The 15,492-nt window shown below is 50.4% G+C and overlaps 1 protein-coding gene across 1 annotated transcript; it reads left to right on the top strand.

The window, feature by feature from the left end:
• Nucleotides 1-9,950: 9,950 nt before the first annotated feature.
• On the top strand, nt 9,951-15,492 carry RASL10B (RAS like family 10 member B). Its single transcript, XM_012808778.1, has 3 exons — nt 9,951-10,278; nt 14,608-14,732; nt 15,222-15,492. Exons 1-3 carry the CDS (start codon nt 10,063-10,065, stop codon nt 15,490-15,492), a joined length of 612 nt encoding a protein of 203 aa, XP_012664232.1. The 5' UTR covers nt 9,951-10,062.

Genomic DNA, 15,492 nt, shown 5'->3' with positions numbered 1-15,492 from the left:
CCCCCCCCGGCCCCATGGCACATCATCATCTCATTTGATTGCTCTGCAGTTGGGCACAAGGATCTTCCTTGAATGATGTTTCAGGGTGTAGGAAGTACAGGGCCTGTCAGCCCCAAAGCTGAGAGAAATTGCAACTTACAACATTCCTTTCCCCTGAACCAACCCATTAATAACACTGATTAAGGAATTTGAGTAGAAGCAAGAAATAGGAACCAAAATGCCTCCCCTCACTCCCTTCCCTATATTTTTTAGGTGCAGCTCATTGATAAAATCAGAGTTTTAGAGTTGAAACAGAGTAATAATTTAGCCAGCCCTGTTTTTCTGTGAAGGCAAGAGAGTTATTGCCAAGGCCTATCGGCTGTTTAGCCGCAGAGCTGGACCAAGTCTCCTAAATCCCCATCAGTGGAGTTTTCCCTGCCGACTGTCTCTTCTTGTTTTTCCCTCAATGCCTTCTGCCTTTTCTGTGCCTGGTTTGCAGCTCTTCACACACTCCATGCTGATTCGGACACTCCATTCATGGGCATCAGGTGGCAGCCAACCATGAGTAACCATTCAGTTACTTGAAGGTAAATCGAGATGCCAGAATGAAGGAGTAGCTAGTGTTTCCTGGTGCTCCTGGAGCCACAGTTCTTGAGGCCAGCAGGGTGGGTGCAGAGATGAAGTCAGCTTAGAGATGTTGAAAATTCTCTGTATCCCTTCAGCTCTCTGATCTGCTCTTTATTCATGTTACTTAGACTTCAAGCCAAATTAAGAACATCCCAGTGTGTCAAGCAATTCTTGTCATCTCTGAAAAGACTGGGGGATGTGAAATTCCTGCCCTCTTCCACGACACATTGAATATGATTTGTCAAAAGAATGCTTTGTGCCCCCAACACCAACCTGTTTAGCCTTGTTCACACCGTTTGATCTGTGGGCACTTGTTGCATCACCTGGCTCGTGGTATTCAGGGTTCATGACCAAGATCACTCTTCTCAGATGCCCCTCCTCAAATCAGAGGCACTTCAGAGTCCAGAGGCCTCATGTTGGACTCAAATCAAACTCACTGGACTCAGAAGGAACTGTGGAAAACAAGAGCAAAAACTACCCCCGAGCCATGCTGTGTATAAAATGACCCTTCTTTCTGCCAGCTGCAAAGCTTGGGGAGAGTGGGTCTCCCAGAGCCATTTCTTATACTTGAGAAAGTCCAAGGGAAGAACGACTAGGGTGGGGAAAGGAAATATGCAACAAGAAGTAACACAGGGCTGGGTGTTGGAGGTGGATAGTTTGGTGGGGTGGGAGAAAGCAGGTTGATAAGAGGTTGAGCCCCCTCTTTGGGTAGCTCATTCCTGGAGTTAATTGGATCCAAGCAGTGAAGAAGATTCACACTACAAATATTGTATTCTCATCTCAAAGCAAACTAGTTCCAGAAGAAAGAGTATGTCAGGGCAAGAATAAAACACAAGTTTTGTACCAGGGTATATCCCTCAACCCCTGAAACTAGGTTTCTCTCAGCCTCCCACCAGTGGTGGATAGCAGCCATGGTTCTCAGCTGACCTGACTGAGTCAATCCATGAACTCTTCTCTCCCTGGGGAGGCTACTTCCCATTGCATCCCTGAGCACAGGAAGGGAGAGACTCCACAGGAAAGGACCTCTCTCCTGAAGGACTCATTACCTCCACTACAGCTTCTCTTTTGGCCCATTCCAAGCTTGGCCACATTGTGGGGGCATGATGGAGGTTGCCCTGTACCCCGCCCCCATCTGAGTATATCTTTGTAACAACAGCTGACATCATACAAAGGGCAAGGGAAGCAAACACCCAGAACTCTTGCTGGTCAGAGATTCCCTGAGTGTCTGTCTTCACCCAAGCCAGTTCCATGTGTCTGTGTTGTGAAGCTTGGGACTCTGGAGAGAAATGGGGAGGGGTAAATGTTGCCCTAAGAATGCTTCTCATTCTTCTGTTCTTGTTGGGATCTGTTCTTGGGGAGGGAGGGGGCTGGGGGAAGCTTGACCTTGTGTCTTCGTCAATAAATTCTCATTTACACAAAACTAAGTTTGTGTTATGTACTTTGTTCCCAGAACTAACACTAGGAAAAAACAGAGGCCAGGGAAGCAACAGCACATTAATAACCACTCTATTAAAACTTTTCTGTTTAACTGCCCTAGGCCTTGCAGAGATTCAGCCAGATGAAATTAAGGTCAGTGGGTAGGGTGCCAGCCAAAGTAGCATCCCTGAGCTCAGGTGCTTATGGCTCAGTGGGTAGGGTATACCAAGAGTGGTAGGTTCGAACCCAACCCTGGCCAGCTAAAACAGCGATGACAACGACAACTACAACAACAACAACAAAAGTTGACTAAAGGAAGAAGCATACATCTCATGAAGGCTCCTGTTGACCAAGCCCCAAACCACCACCACCACCACCATGGCCATCTCTCTGCAGGCCATGGGGAGTGCTCAGAGGAGCCCATCTATCTTCCCTGGCAAGTCTTCCGCGGGGGGGGGGGACCCAGGCAGATGGTGCCAGGGGCACCAACCAGTGCAGCAGCAGCCAGCCAGCAGGAGGAGCACAGCAGAGGGTCTCATCAGTTTCCTATTACCCAGCATGTCACTCCTCTCTCAATTTATAAAACCTTCTCAGACTTGGACTCGGAGCCTGCATATTCCCAAGCAAATAGAAGCATAGCTTCCCAAGGAGTTCAGATCTAGTAACCTGAATTGTGTTGCTAGGGCAAGTGTTGTCAAGACAGAAGGCCCCGCCCCTGGGTTCTGATGAAGTGACAGCTGCTAAAATCTCCCCCATCCTGGAGTGGAGGAAAGAGATTGGACTGAGAGACCCAATAACAAGAGTCCCTGAACCTCTCACCACTACAGTGAGCATAGGTAAAGTGCTGTGCATGGCGCTTGGCACTGAGTAGGTGCTGAGAAATAGTAGCTGCCTTTATTATTTGCATGTCCAAACACCATGAACTAACTGCCTCTGGCAGCTAGGAATTTTGTGGTTGTCTATGTTGCTGGGCTACAGTTAGCCAGAACTGTAATAGAAATCAGGCTTGGAGAGGAGTGGTTAGCATCAGAGATATGCAGAGGGGCCTTGCTGAGATCTAACTGGGGTCACCACTTCAGAGCGAGGTCAGTTTGGGCAAAGAAAGTCCCTAGGGAGAGGCTCTCAATTCTTTCAGAAATGACTGATGGTTCTACTCAGTCTAAGAGGAGACCTGGGGAAATCTGCATTAAAAAAAAAAAAAAAAACCAGATCAGCTTGGTGTGGTGCTCATGCCTGTAATCTTAGCACTCTGAGAGGTTGACGCAGGTGGATTGCTTGAGCTGGGGAGTTCTAGACCAGCCTGAGCAAAAGCAAGACCCCATCTCTACTAAATATAGGAAAAAAGTGAACTGGGTATCATGGCAGGCTCCTGTAGTCCCAGCTACTTGGGAGGCTGAGACAAGGATCACTTGAGCCCGAGTTTGCAGTTGCTGTGAGCTGTGATCCCAGGGCATTCTAGCCAGGGCAGTAGAGTGAGATTCTGTTAGAAAAAACAAACAAAACTCCCCAGGCATTTCTAATGTGCAGCCAGTTAAGAATCACTGCCAGAGAGAGGCTCATACCTGTTCACCTACTTCCTCTCCTACAGTAATGCTGGTGTTCTGTGACAGTTGAAAAATGGTTAAAGCACTTCAGTATACCTGCTTATTCCTGTGCATCTCATGAAGTTAATACCCCATTTTTCAAGTGAGATTTGGAGAGCCACGTCTTCTAATCCCTGCGTCCTTTCACTACACTTACAGCTTCCTCTTTCATTCCATTGAAGCTCTGCCTTTACTCTCTCTCAACCACATCTAACCTCATTAATCCCCCAGAACAATAGTGCATTCAGGGCACACTGCCCCAGACTTTGACCTGAGGTTGCGCTATCCTCCTTTGCCCCTAGAGTGGCAACAGGAAATTCTGATATCTTAGGTACATTGTTTCTGAGGTCAGAAAATAGCTGAAGACACTCAGGTTTGGGCCTTTCTACTCCCACTTCCTGCGTTAATGCTTTTTCTGATTTTTCTTGGACCCAGATTTCTATTCCCTGCCACCCCCAGCTCCAGGAGGCAAGAGCCTATTTATTTTAATACCTGGTACGGCACTTGGAAAAAATCACACCTCCCCCGTTGTTACCCATTTCTATCTCCTGAGCACTAATCCTAGAATCCCAACCAGCCCCCAGACATGTTATTAGCAAAAAGGGATGTTTCTTGAAAAGTTTCCGAGTTGGCTCCAAACTTGCCATCGCAGTTTCTCATTTAGCTTTTGCCCTGCCGTGCTTGATGCTGCCAACCAGGGGAAGGCTAATTTGGGGGTTGGTTAGACCCAGATTCTCAGTTGCAGAAGTGGCTTTCAAGGCTTAATTTCCAGGAGCATCATTTAGAGATGAAACTGCCATCTCTGGGATCATTTCTCCTTTGGGCAGGCCCCCAGCTCTCTGGGGCTGAGAAAACTCCGTTCACCCCACTTCTCCAACTGTGTAGGTGTTAGCAGATGATGCTCAAGTCTAGCCCCTGGCTTTCCCTCCCTTGTTTCATTCATGCTTCACTTACTTTCAGAGACTCCATGGTCTGGGCACACAGTCTCTGAAAACTCAGTAGGGGTCCCTAGCTATGCTGAAGCAGGGACAGAGATAGTCCCACTTTACATCTGGGCCTCTGCTACTGCAGGTGTGGGCTCTGAGTCTGCTTCTCAGGGACCCCAGCTTGCACCTGAGCCATCAGACTTCCTTAGTGCCTCCAGACCTGCCTGAGGCTCAAGGTCAAACAGAATCAAGGACGACGCTTCTCAAACTTTTCCACAAAGGTAATCCTAGTGATGCAGGAGCATGAACAAGAGTGTGTGTTCTTAGCCCAAAGTGACTCTCGGCAAACCAAAATGACTTCCTGTATTTTAAATTCAAGCAAATTTTCTACTTTATGTAGATAACTGTCGCTGTTTTTTTTTAAATAAAAATAATCCTTTCGATGACTTATCATTGAAGGTCAGTATGAGGCCCCATAATTAACATATGGCTTTATTTTCCCACCGTATAAATGAAAAGCTTCTGAGAAGACAAAGGTATGAGTGTGACGATTGCGTAATTTCTTATTATTTCTAGTCCATCTTGAGCTCAAATGGAGGGCCGCAGCCAGGGGCAGTAGACATACAGCCTGGGGTCCTTGGGCCAGGTAAGGATTAAAGATTTTCAGATACAGTGGCAACTAGATAGTATCCTACATGAATTAATCAAAGTAAGAGACTCTTAGTGACCCCATGTGATCACACAGGACCAGTTAAAATCTGATTTCTTCCCCCTCGCCCCAAAGTAGTGCTCCAGGAGGAGGTCATATCCTTCCTAACCCTGTAGTTGCTTCTACCTGCTGCCCTGGCCCTTCTCATACCCCTATCCCAACCCTCTGAGCCCACCTAGAATAAAAGGAACCACTTTCCCAAGGGGGTGTTCAACCTCCCCTAGGGTGGCAAAGTGTTCCTTAAAAAGACAAGAATAAATGCAGGCCACACACTAAAACTTAACTACATGCCACATTGGCTCATTTATACCTTAACAACAGTGGGGGACAGCTAATCAGGTCTTCATCTGATAAATAAGGCAACAGAATTAGGAGAGTTCAATTTACTTGCCTTCAGTCACAACACTAAGTGACAGATCCAGGATTTAAATCCAGATCTGTCTGATTCTGAAACCCAGGCTCATCCCTACTATGTGCATTGCTTCCTGTCTGGAAGGATGAGGGAGGGAAGCAATTGGGAAGGGGCTGAAAATGTAGACCATGAAGGGAGCAGGAAAACTGCCTTCTGGGGGACAGTAGTAGAAAGTTTCAGGGGAGGATGCAGGGTCTCAGGGGTAAAAACACTCCCAGAGCGCTCTGCTTTTCCTCTTCTCACCCTGGAGGCTCTAAAATGCACATGGCTGAATCCTAGCTCCCTATCCGGGCATTCAGGGCCTTTGTGACCTGACCTTAGCCAACCTCTCTGCCTTGTGCTTCCAGCCTCATGAGCTCCTGTCTGGTTCCTGGACTCCCTTCTCACGCCTCTGTAATTGCTCCCGACTTCTTTAGCCTGCAGCCCTTCTCTTATTATCTCCATGTATCCCTCCCCCGCCAACCCTGCCCCATCTATGTCTTTCAGGGTTGCTTCCTTGAAAGTTGCCTCCCTTAAGCCTTCACTGACCCTCTACCCAGTTGACCCACTACCTCTGCCCTCCCCCAGTGCCTTGAATTTGCACACAGCACGTTTTAGCATTGTCTGCTTTTGGTCTCTCAGTGGACCATGAGCCTCATGTCAAGCTCAGCAGTAGTTGCTCAGCTCGTCATTGTCAATCTCTCTCTGTATTCCACATTTTGCGTCTAAGACAAGCTACTCAGCCTCTCTTGGCCTCAGTTATCTTGTCTGTAAAATGGGGGAAATCTAGCTCAGAATTGTGAGGATTAAATTTGAGGAGGCAGGCAAAGCTACTAACACGCTGTCTGACACAATAAACATTAGCTACTGACGATGAAGTGACGTTGATCGCGGTCTTTTTAGAATAAATACATGGGTCGTTTTAGAATAAATACTGGTTTTGCCAGGATTGCCTGAAGGGAGAGGAGAACAGCAGTTTTAGGGGGATGGAGGTCATGCGTTGGCAGAAAATCAGCTCTGCTGTGCACCAGCTGGGTCTACCTTTCTCCGCCGCAGTGAAGGGCAGAGTGACCACCCTTTGCTCAGTCCTCCAGGGGGTGGAAGACCAGAGCCTGGAAGTCTCTAGCGCGCAGCTCAGGGCACACAGGGGGCTGCAGGGTAACTGACAGACTACCCTGTGACGGGTCGGAAGGCTGGTCCAGGGAGGAGGAATGTGAGGGCAGTAGTCGGAATGAATCCAAGGCCTTCAGGGCCTTTCCCGCGCCTTTCTCCAGCTCCTGCAGTTAGACATAAATCCTCGCAGGGCGAGTCTGGAGGGGTGTGAAGGTCGAGGCCAGAGATTGAGGAAGAATTCGTCCAGGGCTGCCCAAGCGAAATGTGTCAGGCTCAGGGACCCAGCGGAATGCCAGCCCGCCTCCCCCTCCCCGCCCTCCTCCTCCCTGTTCAGCGCGAGCGGGCGGCGCGCTCCGGAGGGAGAGCTGGGGCTGGAGGTTCTACCCCCTCGGCGGCCCGCACCTGCCCCCCCCCTCCGCGCGCCCGCCCTGAGCCCGCCCCAACTGGGCAGCCGGGGGCGCCCCCACTTCTCTCCCCCCGGGCGGGGGAGCCGGGGGGCAGCGCCGGAGCCCGGGGGGAGCACAGCCCCACCGGCCGGCCGGCCAGGGCAGGGGGCAGCTAGGACGGCCCGGGGTAAGCGGCGGGAGGAGGGGAAGGTGGGCGGAGGCGGGGGCTGGGGTGGGTCGGGCCGGGGGCAGAGGCGTGGAGGGGACGGCCGGGGTGAGGGGCGTCCAGGGTGAGGAGGGAGGAGGGGGCCGGCGGGCTGGCGGTGAAGCGGCGCGGGGCGGCCACGTGAGAGCTGGAGCTGGGGGCGGGGGTGCCTGCAAGGTGCCGGAGGCGAAGAGCGAGCTGGGCTCCTATATCCCCCCAAACTCCGATCAGTCAGGTCATGGGGAGCCCAGCATCTTTGCGTTGCCCCCCAGCTCATCCCCTGGTGAACGTGGTTGGAACAAACAACTGGCGGACGTGTGACCCGGCCCTCAGGATCTGTGAAGCCCCTGCCCTCAGTCAGGGGCAGAGACCTGGGTGGCTAGACAGGGAGCGAAGGGGACAGAAACCGGGCTTTGGCCCCTGTGTGTGTCCCTAGTCTTTTGCCGGCGCTGTCTGCAGACTCACTGCAGAGCGCAGGCCTTGGGGTGGGAGCACTCTGGGGCCTGGGGCCTGCTTCTTGGGACAGCCCCTTTCTACCCCCACCCAGCCAAGGGTGTTGGATTAATTTATGCTGAGACCCAGGACCTCTGCCTGGGAAGGTGGGGCACAGATCACCTCTGAGTTTGGGAAGGGCCACACTTAGGCCTGGTGAGTTCCAGGAGGCTGGCCCCAGCCTGGGGGCCTCTCTCTTGCACCCTCTCCCTGGCTTCTGGGCTGTGCCCCGCTTTTATTTCTCTGCTACTCCCCAGGAAGGGCTGGTTTCTAGGTTGGGAGTGTGGTGTCCAGAGAATCTAAAGGTAGGGTCCAACTAGAAACCTGAGTTGCCACACCCAGAGGGAGGTCAGGGCTCTTCTTGTATTCCTTGCCCTTTCTTCTTCCCCTAGGACTGCCACCTGCTTGTGCTGGTTATATAATTAACCCAACTGAGTCTCTCTGCCAGCCTGGCAGTGTCCAGGGGTGCCTGAGGGGCCTATCTGGGGAGGAGGGATTGGCACTTCCCCTAGTCGGGAGCTCATGTAAGTATATGAGCACCTGTTGGAGAAAGGACAGTGCATGGAGCAGGAAGGAAATTCTGATTCTTAGTCTTAGCTGATACCTCAACTGGCTATGAGGTCTTCACTAAGACTTTAGGTGGTTTTTTGTTTTTTAAAACTTTAATAAAATGAGAAGAATCTCTCACTGAGCCCAGGCAACAGTGGATGGTGACCCCTCCTGGGATTGCTGGAAGGTCTCTTTGAGACTGTGGAGAACCTTATATGAATGAAAGACCTTTGTACGTACTAATGGCCCCTATTCACTGAGCACTGCCCCTGCACCAGGGCCTGAGCTTTGCATGCATGACCTCACAAAACCTATGAAATCTTGCCTAAGGCCACCCTTTAGGTGTATGGAAGAGCTGGGAATCAAAGCCTAGTAGTTCTCACTTCAAATACTGCCCTTTGTTTTCTCTGCTGTATGTACACATACTCTATGGATTGAGATCTCTGAACCAGGACAGCCTGGGGGGACATTCAGCTGTGAATTGTGCATTTGGGGCTATTAGCCCCATTTTACATATGTGCAGACTGGACAGGTGATTTGCCTACTGACCCACAGTTGAGACATGTCAGAGTTGGGGTTTATACCCAGGCTGTAAAGTTACTGAAACTGAGCAAGCAAGGACTAATGAATCCATTCTAAGGTCCAATCCCCTAGCAGCCCCTTCCTGGCACCTGCGGAGTACCAGGCCCTCTGAGCTCCAAGGGATGTCAGAAAATCAGACCCAGTCCTCAGCCTATCCGAATTCACCAGCTAGGATCACTACAGTTGCAAGTTGGAGGTGCTGTGACATTGTAGAAAGGAGTAGCTGCCATTCCCAGCTGTGTGACTTGGGGTGTATGTCTTACTCCTTCTGAGACATCCCTGGAGTGGGGCATAACACTACCAATCCCTTAGGGATATTGCCCAGGGATAACCACAGGAGCATGCTACCAGAATAAATGGTCACCAGCATTGTGCTCCAGAACCCTAGAGGTCATCTAGTGCATGATTCTTGATTGGAGGGCATTTGGAAATGAGAGAGCAGTTTGGTCATTATGGTGACTGGAAGCTGTGGCTGGCAGTTACCTCCTGGGAACCGTGGAAGGAAAATGTCTTGCAATGTGTGGGCAGTCCTGCACAATAAAGGGCTCTCTCCCTACAGAATTCCAGGAGTGCCTCCCCTAAGACGGACTTGCCTGATCTCACCCCTTCAGGATGAGACTGAGACTCAGAGGAGCTGCTGTCTCCTCCAGGCTCTGTGGGAAAGCTAAGATTAAACCCAAGTCCAGTGCTCTCTGCACTCTGCTCTGCAGCCTTCCTTGGTTGGGGAGACAGACGTGGAGAAAAGTCAAGTCATGACATAAGTCATGACAGATTGATTCCCTCTAGAAGGACAATAGGAGAAAAGGGAGAAGTTTTGGATAGGTAGAGAGAGGGGTTCTGGGAAAGGGCAGGCATATCAGGTGGTAATAAGAGCTTCAGCAAAGTCTCAGAGGTAGAAAAGTGCAGGATGTGAACAGGGACAAGCCAGTGCACTGAGCCCACCTCTTGTCCCCACAGTCCAGGTGGAGGCCACACAGGGCCCAGGGCAAGCAGAGGCAAAAATGGTTGCTCCCGACGGTGGCTGAGCCCCCAGCCCCTGGAATATGCAGCCCGGGGGAGCCCCAGGCAGCGGCAAGGACGCGGTGGCGGAGTGGGGCGGGAGGCATGGTCTCTACCTACCGGGTGGCCGTGCTGGGGGCGCGAGGCGTGGGCAAAAGTGCCATCGTGCGCCAGTTCTTGTACAACGAGTTCAGCGAGGTCTGTGTGCCCACCACCGCCCGCCGCCTCTACCTGCCTGCTGTCGTCATGAACGGCCACGTGCACGACCTCCAGATCCTCGACTTCCCGCCCATCAGCGCCTTCCCTGTCAACACGCTGCAGGTAGGGAGGCCCTCAGGGGCACTGGGCAATGGGAAATGGAGGGCTGAGAGAGGAAGGGCTGGACTCCTACCTGCTGTAGTTCTGGCCTTATTGCCAGGGGCCCACTGCTGGGTTTGAGAGCTCATCATTACACTGTGAGCCGCTATCCTTAGAGCCGTTCCAGGAATCCATTCATTTGTGTGCTAGTTTATTCAACAAATATTTGATGACCATTTAATGTGTGCCAGGACCTGCAGTGGGCACTGGGGCAGAATGGTGAACAATATGGAATGGGAATTTGCTTTCAAGGAACTCATAGTCTGGTGAGAAAAGACTAACAGGCGGTTATTAGATAGTGTGATAGATAAGTGCTGTGATTGGAGGAGATGAAAGGAGCTGGGGCAGCCCTTAAGGGGACATCTAAACCACCCAGTGTGTTGGGGTCTGGGTGGGGCCCACAGGAGGGCATGTCTTGACTAAGTAGGGGCAGGTAAGGGGCAGTAGAGAGAAGGAAAGGGAACACTGGCTGCCTGCCAATATTTGGAGCTCTGTGTGCCCCCCCCCCACCTCAGACCTCACTCTAGGTCATTTACAGAAGGGACACCAACAGCATAGGCAGGTGGGACCTGGGAAAGTTGTATTCTCAGAGATTCTGGAGACCCAAACTGGATCTCTTAGCCAAAGGCCTCTTCTCTTAGGTGATATTCTCTCTCCTGACCTTAGGACATGCCTGCTGGACACCCTTCCTGCCAGCTGTGGATTTCAGTGTCCTTGCTTGTGGTGTTCCTTCCCTCAGTACATGTTTGCTCACTGAAGGAAGCCTCTGACCAGAGCAGAGGTTTTCAGGGAAGAAAAGGCACAATGGTGGAGACTCAGAAGGCAGGGAATAAGGCTAGGCAAATTGTAATTGAGAAAATACAACAATTTCTTGGACTAAGATTGGGGGTTGGGGCTGGCAAGCAGCTCAGCATACAGTATTGTCTCAGCAACACCAGGAGGGCCTTGGCCCAACCTGCTAGAGACACTTGTCTCTCCCATGCCAGGTGCTTGGAGGTCAGCACCAAAGACAAATGCCTGATGCACACATCTGCCTCTTATTCTCCTCTAAAGGAGACTTTAATGGTAGCCTGAGTGGACACTCAAATCCTTTCTCCAAGCCTGCACACAGAGCTTTTTTTTTTTTTTTTTTGAGACAGAGTCTCAAGCTGTTCCCCTGGGTAGAGTGCCATGGCATCACAGTTCACAGCAACCTCAAACTCTTGTGCTTAAGCAATTCTCTTGCCTCAGCCCCTAAAGTAGCTGGGACTACAGGCACCTGCCACAACACCCAGCTATTTTTTGGTTATAGTTGTCATTGTTGTTTGGCAGGCCCGGGCTGGATTTGAACCTACCAGCTCTGGTGTATGTGGCTGGTGCCCTAGCCCCTGAGCTATAGGCGCTGAGCCCACACTGAGCTTTGTTTATCTTTTCATATAAATTATGTAAAATTTTTAGTTAATTTAATTTAATTTTATAGGTAAGATACAATTTAAAAGTCCAAACTTTGGCTGGGAGAAATCTTGGTCCTACCCCAACCCCCTTCTCTCTGGTTTCTGCCCCACTCTCGGTTACCATTGTTGGTTTTTGATCCATAGCTTCCAGTGTTTCTTTACTCAAATAAAAAAATGTTGGCTGTGTGCAGTGGCTCACGCCTGTAATCCCAGCACTTTGGGAGGCCAAGGTAGGAGGATTACTTGAGGCCAGGAATTTGAGACAACGTAAGCAGCAGTATAATATGACCTCACCTCTGCAAAAAAAAAAAAATGTTTTTAATTATCAAGGCTTGGTGGTGCACACTTGTAGTCCCAGCTACTTTGGAGGCTGAAATGAGAGAATCGCTTGAGCCCAGGAATTCCAGCTGACAGTGAGTTATGATCAGACCATTGCAGTCTAGCCTGGGCAACAAAGTGAGACCCTGTCCTTAAAAAAAATAAAAATAAAAAGTAAAATGTATTCTTATTCCACTCCTCTTCTTATGCAAATGCAAAAAACAAAAACAATACTGTTCTATACCTTGTTTTTTTTTTTTAACTTAATATAACCTGGAGATTTTTCCATGTGAATATTTAGAGGACTCCCTCCTTTTTTATTGGTTACACTGCACTCCACTGAAGATTTACCAGGGAGTCCTTTCTCACTGGATGGTCTTGTGCTAGTTCAAACAATGCCACAATGAATAGCCTTGTATATAAGTCACTTTGTACAGAGGTAGGTGTATCTGTGGAGTCGATTCCTGGAAATGACATTGCTAGATCAAAGGGCAAATTCATCTGGAGTTTGGAAGGCATTCCCAGGTTCTCCTTTATAGAAGTTGTGTATGCCATGCTCCTCCAAGCAATGTACATGAGGCCCATTTCCCTAAAGCCTCACCATCAGATTGTATTTTCAAACATTTGGAATTTTGACAATCTGAGAAATTAGATATGATATTCTCAGTCTAGCCTTTATTTGCATCTCTGAGTGAGGTGAATGTCTTTTCATATGTTTAATGGCCTCTGTGCTTCTTTTGCCAAGAACTGTTAAAGGTCCTTTGCCCATTTTTCTACCGGGCTGTTGGCCTTTTTCTTAATGATTGGCCCTGAATTTGGGAGTAAAGGGATAAGCCAGTCAATCAGGAGACCTCCTCCTCTCCCTTTTAGGACCTCCACGAGAGGAGAGGGTAGAAGGGAGCCTGGAAGTCCCCTCAAGGAGACAGCATTCTGGGGGAGAAGTAGGATTGTCACTCTCAAAGGCTAACAGCTGTGCCCTCTCCCCAGCAGAGAGCTTGAAGGGCAGGAGCCTCATCCTTCTCAGTTCTCACTGATCTCCACTTGTCCTGTGGAAAGGGGAAGGAGCCATAAGCACATGCCGGTCCCAGGCTCCTGGAGGTCACCATGTCCAGCAGAATGCAGTCTTCCGTGGCCTAAGAAACCAATTCATGGTTTCCTATGGCTTTAGATTTGTCCTCAGCATCTTCCCCCTGCACCAAAAACTAAAAGCTCAGCACAAAGAAAAGATGCCACATCATCTCTCTGGGGAAATCCACTGCAGCATCTTCTAAGCCTTTGAGTTGGGAAGTGCTGTTCTGAAGTTAGACTTAACCCTGCACTACTGCCACCAGTCTTTTCCCTTTTATTTCTCCTTTGAAGTAGAGAACCAGCTGTAGTCTTTCTTCAAGTCTAGTACCTGCCCCACTCAACTCATCAGCTGGGACAGGAGACATGCCTCTGTCTCCTTCTAGTGTTTTGCCTGGGTCCTTGAGGGAGAAGACCCTGATGTCCTTTCCCCTACCTCTGTCCTTTCAACTTCATAGACCCCCTCCTTTCCACTGGATGCCTAAAACTGTTGCATCTGCTGGCAGATTAACTAGCTAATTACTCTTTCAAGGAACCTTCTCTTTAGAGCACTCAGCCATTCCAGAGGCCTCTTCATCTTGAGCCTCTTCCTGAGAAATTGCCACAAACATTCAGGAAGTTCCATCTCCCTGGAGCTGCCCTAGGGCCCTTCTCTACCTCAGCCTGTCACGCATCCAGTCTCAATTCTTTTCTCCTCAGTCCCCTGTTTCTCAACCCTGAGAGCAGAGTGGAGCATATAGTAGGGGCACATCAGGTAGCAATCCAAGGGCAGCAGCAGCAGAGGTTGCCTTGATCCCAGCTTGGGCCCAGTGGTATTCAGCACCATGGAGAGCTCACCAGCCTAGATAGTGTCATGATGGCACATCTGCTAAGAAGCAACAGTGCTGGGCACCAAGTGGGGAGAAAGGAGTATGTAAAAACAAGGAAGGCCTGGCTCTGACCCTCTCAGGGGCCCACAGCAAAGGCGGAGAACTGGAGGTGATGGAACAGCTCTAACTAAGGTTAGGATTGTTAGAACACAGGAGGCAAAGGAAGTAGTTTCCTGCTTGCAAGAAGGGTGGGAAATCAGGAAATCTTAAAGAAGGAAACACTTGAGCTGAGCCTTGGAAGACAGGATTTCAATACATCCAACAACTAGCTCAGGGCTGGACTCTTCAAGGCACTTAAAGGTACCTGTTGAAGAAAGGACTGGATGGATGGATAAATGGATGGATGAGGGGGACCAAATGGGACAAGGCAGATGTACGCAAGATGGTGTAGTGGCCCTGGAGGACAGTGTAACCTGCTCTCTCCTGCCTGGGGAATGGGGAAGCTGCAGCACTGAGCAGCTTCTGTGGATGCTCCTGGAGATAAGTGGGTATGGAAAGTCCCAAGTGCAGTGGCAGGTGAGAAGCACTGCCCATCTAGCAGAAGGTGGGTGGGGCTGGAAGAGCCCTCCTGTCTGCTCTAACCCTGGGACCCGCTGGGGGGTTTGCAGGAGTGGGCAGACGCCTGCTGCAGGGGACTTCGGAGTGTCCACGCCTACATCCTGGTTTACGACATCTGCTGCTTTGACAGCTTTGAGTACGTCAAGACCATCCGCCAGCAGATCCTGGAGACAAGGTGAGGGGCTGCAATACAGCCTATTGCCACTTCTGTGGGTGCCCCAATGCCAGCCAGTCCCCAAGGAAAAGGGACAGTAAGGGTACACAGATAAAACATGTGCTCTCAGATTCCCACACTCGAACATGTACCTACCCACCCACATTTTGCTGTCCTCATTTCTGCTCATTCATTGTGGAACTCTGACCATGGGGGGACTAGACTGGTGTTAAACCTTGGTCTTTGGGAAGACCAACACTGCCAGTGCCACTCAGCTAACTTCAGGTCAGTTAACAGTGAAGCCTGTTTCCTCATTTGCAAAATGAGGGTAATAATAGTACCCATCTTTTGGATCATTTATGCTAATCAGAGGATATAATTTAATCTCAAGGGCTCAGAGCTGTCCTGGTAGAGAGCGGGTGGTGATAGTCATGGTGCTGCTGTCCTGGGAGTTCAGTGACTGTGAGACTGGCATTGGTAGAGTTCTAAGATTCCTGCCTGGCCCTGCAGGGTGATCGGCACATCTGAGACACCCATCATCATCGTGGGCAACAAGCGGGACCTGCAGCGCGGACGTGTGATCCCACGCTGGAACGTGTCGCACCTGGTGCGCAAGACCTGGAAGTGCGGCTACGTGGAGTGCTCAGCCAAGTACAACTGGCACATCCTGCTGCTCTTCAGCGAGTTGCTCAAGAGCGTCGGCTGCGCGCGTTGCAAGCACGTGCACGCCGCCCTGCGCTTCCAGGGGGCGCTGCGCCGCAACCGCTGCGCTATCATGTGA

This window comes from Otolemur garnettii, unplaced genomic scaffold, assembly GCF_000181295.1.
Source record: "Otolemur garnettii isolate 467f Iridium unplaced genomic scaffold, OtoGar3 scaffold00094, whole genome shotgun sequence".
NCBI classification, from domain to species: domain Eukaryota; kingdom Metazoa; phylum Chordata; class Mammalia; order Primates; family Galagidae; genus Otolemur; species Otolemur garnettii.
This window is presented reverse-complemented; position numbering and strand designations above follow the sequence as displayed.

Excerpts from the sequence above, each read along its gene's own strand:
- RASL10B (XM_012808778.1), top strand. The coding sequence starts at position 10,063 with ATGGTCTCTACCTACCGGGTGGCCGTGCTGGGGGCGCGAGGCGTGGGC. Across the intron at positions 10,279-14,607 it reads TCCCTGTCAACACGCTGCAG|GAGTGGGCAGACGCCTGCTG; the intron begins GTAGGGAGGCCC and ends GGGGGTTTGCAG. Across the intron at positions 14,733-15,221 it reads CAGCAGATCCTGGAGACAAG|GGTGATCGGCACATCTGAGA; the intron begins GTGAGGGGCTGC and ends CTGGCCCTGCAG.